Here is a 6,000-nt window from a genome sequence, read left to right on the forward strand (position 1 = left end):
GTAACAAGGGCCAGGCATTGACAACTGTCCAAAACAAAAAAAAATCAACTAATCTACCCTTAAAATACAATGGCTGAATTCCCAATATCAATATTCATGAGGTCCCCACTGACCAGAAACTTAAATGAACATAGCCATAGTATTAATATGGATACATTAGCAAGTTAGAGGCTGGATGTCCTGCAATAAATGACTCAATTCCTAACTCCCCGAAGCCTTTCCACTGTTAAATTGCACAAGTTAGAGTGCAATGGAATACTCTTCACTGAGCTGGACGAATACAGCTCCCATAACATTCAAACAGCTCAATACCATCCAGGACAAAGCAACTGGCTTGATTTGTACCCCACTCGTTACCCTAAATGTTAGTTTTCTCCAACATCAACATACTGCCTGTAGTATATACCATTATAAAATGTATGGCAGTAACTTGTCCAGATAACACCAATTGGATCTCCCAGAACTATAACTTTTATCATAAAGGATAAGAGCAACACACACCTTCCCAACTTAGAAATATATTATCACTTGTCTATAGGCAGTGGATCTATCCCTGAAATCACAATGCAACAGCAGTTACAGTACCTCACTAGAAAAATAGCAATTTGAAACAGTATAACCACCTTAAGGGCAATAAATGCTGACCTTCTCAATGAATCATGTAAATGAAAAAGCCTCATGAGCCAATACCCACATTTAACTTCCCAGAATGTTCCAAAGCACTTCCCATGCAAAAAATCATTTGCCCCTCTCCAAAACTTGAGTATTATGTAAATCACTACAACACAAAAAAATCTTTCCTGTCAACTGTCAAATGATTTGAACATTAGGGTGAAGGCATTGAAAACATACAAATTTAATTTTTGTCCAATTCAGAAGTTTGCATCTATTTGTGGTGTAATCTCACTCTAGGAAAAGTTTTGCTCATTCATTTTCTTTCCAACTTTGTCAAGTTGGTATTGTATTTTTATAACATATTCAATATTAATGGAATTAGCAAATGCAACAAATAAACATGAGAAATACAACAGCCAAAGAATAAAGTTTCTGCAATACAGATTGAGCAAAGCTATCACACCAAATAAAAATGGAGCGACAAATGAAAACCACACAAAAGTCAAAAGTAACTAGCAAGCTTTTTTTTAAATCTTGCACACACAAATACATCAGTGATATTTTTCTTAAGTAGAATAGGCTAAACACACAATCTTTTGATTTCAAGACTAGCACTGAAATAATGAATGCCTAAAGCATGGGGGATGCAGGACAAAAAAAAAGGAATTTAACATCCTTGGGAGGGAAAAATATTTAAAATTTCAGATGTCAAAGATTAGTTTCTCATGCAGTCCATAAGCAGCAAGATTTATGAACAAGTTAACAATTTGCACAATTACAGGAATGCATTACTCATTTTAATGTCACATTTATTGGTGTATGATTGCTGCAGCAACAGGTTACACCACCAAGTAATTCTTTAACTGGTACTTCTGAAGCTTCGATATTATACGTAGGAGAAAAAAAATCCTTTAGCCTTTAATGTATCAGACTTCTAGTCAGAACAGCAAATGAAATACATGTTAATTTATTAACATTTGACCAAAGGTGAGATGGTAACTATCCATTTTTCCCCAATTATCAATTTTCACTGCAATTTTAAGTTGCACATCATTTTAAAGGAATCACAAAGATACATGATTCACAATTTCAGCAAGTTAAATATTTATTAACAAGGCACATTTTCTCCCCCTGTACAAAGCACATGTAATGCCATTTTTTTTTTGAAAGCAGTATTGGTGAAATCCGATGTTGATCTTGTTTCATCTGCTAGTCTAGCTTCCATCTTTTAAGTAATTATGTTATTGGTCCTAATCTTCACACTATAAAACAAAGAGCACAAAATTATTCTCATGTACAAGCTTATGCTGGAAATTGTTCTATTACAAAATAAGAATTCACAAGCCATTTCAAGACATGAAGCACTTTGACAAACAAGCATGACTATATTTCACTACAACTACTTTAAGGGTCAATGATTATTCTAAATAGTGTGGTTCATTACCTGTTAAATGTTATGCTCTTGTGATATTATATCACTCCAGCTTCTTGGGATTGTTAACAGCAACATAGTGGTACAGGACAACTAGGAGGAATAGAGATACTCCTAGCATGTTGGCAAAGATCGCCAGCTGCACGTCTGTGATCATCCTAAAAGAAAAGCAAGAAAACCATATTAGAACAAAAAGTGTGAAGAGCACAGCTGTTGTGCAAAGGAAACCATTCTGGAATTAATAAACCTGTGCAATTCTGGCACCCATGAACAGTTAATTCCAGAATCAAATCACAAGGTGCTCATTCAACAGTATTATCACCAGTATCATGCAGCTTCTAGTGTCAATGTGCTTTGTCTCTTTGTACAATATAGCTGATGTGATACTTTAACTCAATGCTTCAAATTCACCAAGCCACAAACACAAGATTGACCCAAGTGTTATAGATGATTCAATGTTCAAGCACAAAAATCAATCCCTATTAGGTTGCAATGCAGTAACATTACAGAGGGTAAAAGGGGGGTCAAGGGGAGGGAAGGTGAGAGGATGAGTGGGGTAAGGAGCAGGCAGTGGGCAAGGGCATATGGGTCACCTCTGTGTGTGATTGTACACACCAACAGGTTTCTTCATGGCTTAATGGGTCCTAAAACAGATAGTGTACTCCAAGCTCCATCAAGGCAAGAGATTATCATGAGTGCAGGAAAATACTTCAAGTATGTTCTCAAAGCCCCTTGAAGAATTGTATTATTCTCTCCTACTTCTGGGAATCTTTGGCTAAAACTGTTCAAAGTGAACCAGAGAGGATGGCACTGAGAATTTCTAGTCCCTTCTGTGGAAGAATAAAGAAACCCAACAAAAGCAGGAGTATATCACCAGTATGCCCCCATTCTCCCCACCACCTGCGGCAGGGTCTGCAAACCCCACTTTGGCTTCATTAGCAACCTCAGAATTGCAGTAGAAGTGACTCTAAAGGACTTCCTAAGAATTAATTAAATTCTACCTCGACAATAGGATGCACAAATCACTTAAGTCTACGCCTGCTCACAGCAAGACTTAGACAACATTCAGGTATTGCTTGATAAGTAACATTGTACCACACAAGTGATAGACAATGACCACTTCCAACTACCATGACATTCGATACAGTATCATAGCCAAGTCCCCCACCATCAGCATCCTAGGATTACCATTAACCAGAAACCCAGTTGAGCTATTGTGACAGTTGGTCAGAGGCTAGGTATCCTGCAGCAAGTGACTGGCCTCGTGTCACTCCCAAACTTTCCATCATCTACAGGGCACAAGTTAGGAGCATGATAGATTACTCTCCACTTGCCTAAATGAATGCAGCTCCATAACAATCAAGAAGCTCAACACCACAAAGCAGCCCACTTCAGTCGCATCTTGTCAACCACACTAAACATGCATTCCATCCACTACCATGGCTGCAATGTGCACCATCTACTAGTGCACTCAGTTGCTCACTTAGAATATTCCAACGATACCTCCTAACCTGACAACCTCTGCCAAAATCAAGGGCAGCAGACACATGGGAACTCCACTACCTGCATGCTACCCTCAAAGCCACGCACCATCTTGACTTAGGAATGCAACACCATTATTTCTTGATGCTGGGGGGAAAATCTTGGAACGCCCCATCTAACAGCACTGTGGGAGTACCCAGGTTTCACTGCAGTGCTCAAGGTGGCAGCTCACTACCACCTGCAAGTTCACTTAAGGATGGGTAAAAAAGTGCTGACCTTGCCAGTGATGTTAACATTTTGTGAATGTCAATGTCAGGGACTCCCCATCAACCTACATAGTACTATACCAGATTCGGAATTTGGGAATAATTCGTAACGACTGAATGGTAGTTGGTAGCCCAGTGTTTCTGTGCAGCTTATAAAAAAAAACTGCCCCTAAACCTGCCGGGAGCTGATACATTGTTAAGAAATTCATTCAGTCAAGTAATACGGTGGTTGCTCCCATATCAATAGTATTATTGCTTCTACTTTACATGCCAAGTTAAAATTAACAACAGATCACATACGTTTTGACTAGGTTAAAAACATTAATGAACGTGGATAATTCAATCATTTAATTAGATAATTATCAAGATGTAATCTACTAACCCACCTTTACTCTCAATCAATTTATCAATCTCAGGTCTTGCAAAATTCAATCAACCCAGCATCCAGTCTTTAAGAGGGGAGGCACAGGAGGAGGAGGAGGTTTTTTTTAATTATTTCTCTCTGTTGTGGATTCCTTCACTAGAAGGAATACTGTTTATCTACTTTAACAAATTCTATTAGTTTGAGCAAACACAGATTCAATCATATGTATTTTATTTGAAGTCCAGAGAATATAAACCAAGTTCAAATAATTCATTTTCATAATTTAACATCTTAACTCTGGTGTAATTCTGACAAATCCAAGACAAATACCTCTTTCCTGTGACGTACCCAAGTCTCAACACAATGCTCAAAATTAGGCCTGAAGCATAACCCTCTACAAGCTTTGGTATTCCAAGAAGATAAAAGCAACATAGCCTTTATTTTTTAAAAAAACTGCCCAAATTAATCCTACTTCTCTTCAGTTCGCATTCTTAGCGAAACAAAACCTGCTAAACTACCAAAATATACAAATGTATCACTGCAAATCTAACACTAAAAATCAAACGAGAATTTGACTCCAGCATTATTAATTACTCATCAAGACCACCCAATTATACTTTCCAAAATGTCGATGAAAACCAGGCAATAACATTCAGCACATCCAACAGATCAGTAATTCCTTTACTTTCCCCCTTTTCATTGACGTCAACGCATATCAAAGGACCCTGCTTCCTGCAAATGGCCTAGTTGAACTTACCTGGGTATGCCACGAAAATATACTTTTAAGTACCCTATTTATTGCTAGGGATACAGACCATTAACAGAAACAATGCTGTCCAGACTCAGATAACAAACTCACCTCTCGGAGGGGTTTTTAATCTACACTCCACTCGGACGCCTGACTTCCAGCCACGTCTCCCCCGCAGCTCCTCTGCGCAATCCGACGTGTACACGGAGAGCATGCGTGGCGAGCGCTGCCCCGGCGTTCCCATCACGTGTGGGGAGGGCGGTGAAGGGTGGGCGGCGCAGGGCGGGGGTATCCGGCTCCGTCGGGAGGGGGCGCTTGTTGCACCGTGAGTGGAAATTCGGGGCTCGAGTGAGCGCAGATTCGGAATTTGGGAATAATTCGTAACGACTGAATGGGAGTTGGTAGCCCAGTGTTTCTGTGCAGCTTATAAAAAAACTGCCCCTAAACCCGCCGGGAGCTGATGCATTGTTAAGAAATTCATTCAGTCAAGTAATACGGTGGTTGCTCCCATATCAACCCTGAGGCCGGTCGTTGTACCAGCTGCATTGGTGGTTCAGTGGTAGAATTCTCGCCTGCCACGCGGGAGGCCCGGGTTCGATTCCCGGCCAATGCAACACCAACTTTTTTAAACCAGAGCACTTTATTCTGCAGAAGTAGACCTATTGGTCATTTTGTTTTTAAAATAAAGCTACCCAAATTAATCCTACCTCTCTTCAGTTCGCATTCTTAAAAGATGTAGCGCGCCAAGTGGTCTTACAGGTACTTACTATGAAAGGGTGAGGTTTCTGCTTGTACCACCATTTTAGGCAATGAGTTCCACAATCCTCTACCATGCCAAGAAAATATAGTGTAAGAAATCAAAGCAGGATAAACCACCTTGACTGGCTAGGTCATTGGAGGTATTTAAAGAGGAGGTAGATATATTTTTGGAAGATCGAGGAATTCAGGACTAAGGGGAATTGCAGAGAGGTGGAGTTGAGGACAGATCAGCCATGTTCATATTGAGAGGCCAGGTGGCTTATACCTGCTCCTATTTTTTTGTTTTCTAGTGTTGACCTTGACTGAACCAATCTATCAGTGGCAGATACATCTG

At 39.8% G+C, this 6,000-nt stretch overlaps 1 protein-coding gene and 1 non-coding gene across 3 annotated transcripts; one reads left to right on the top strand and one right to left on the bottom strand.

The window, feature by feature from the left end:
• Positions 1–1,124: 1,124 nt before the first annotated feature.
• ost4 (oligosaccharyltransferase complex subunit 4 (non-catalytic)) lies at positions 1,125–5,141 on the bottom strand. 2 transcript variants are annotated; one of them, XR_007958297.1, is made up of 3 exons: positions 5,019–5,141; positions 2,060–2,205; positions 1,125–1,877 (listed from the first exon to the last, which is right to left on the bottom strand). XR_007958297.1 is itself a non-coding variant. In XM_052040105.1 (2 exons), exon 1 carries the CDS (start codon positions 2,202–2,204, stop codon positions 2,091–2,093), a length of 114 nt encoding a protein of 37 aa, XP_051896065.1. In that variant the 3' UTR covers positions 1,125–1,877; positions 2,060–2,090. The 2 variants fall into 2 exon arrangements, 1 of the variants encoding a protein (XP_051896065.1); XM_052040105.1 differs by lacking the exon at positions 5,019–5,141 and having other exon boundaries at positions 2,060–2,204.
• A 308-nt stretch (positions 5,142–5,449) lies between these two features.
• On the top strand, positions 5,450–5,520 carry trnag-gcc (transfer RNA glycine (anticodon GCC)). Its single transcript has one exon. It is a non-coding gene; the product is annotated as a tRNA-Gly (tRNA).
• The last annotated feature ends 480 nt before the right edge of the window (positions 5,521–6,000 follow it).

The sequence above is a fragment of the Pristis pectinata genome, chromosome 2 (genome assembly GCF_009764475.1).
Source record: "Pristis pectinata isolate sPriPec2 chromosome 2, sPriPec2.1.pri, whole genome shotgun sequence".
In the NCBI taxonomy this organism is placed as follows: domain Eukaryota; kingdom Metazoa; phylum Chordata; class Chondrichthyes; order Rhinopristiformes; family Pristidae; genus Pristis; species Pristis pectinata.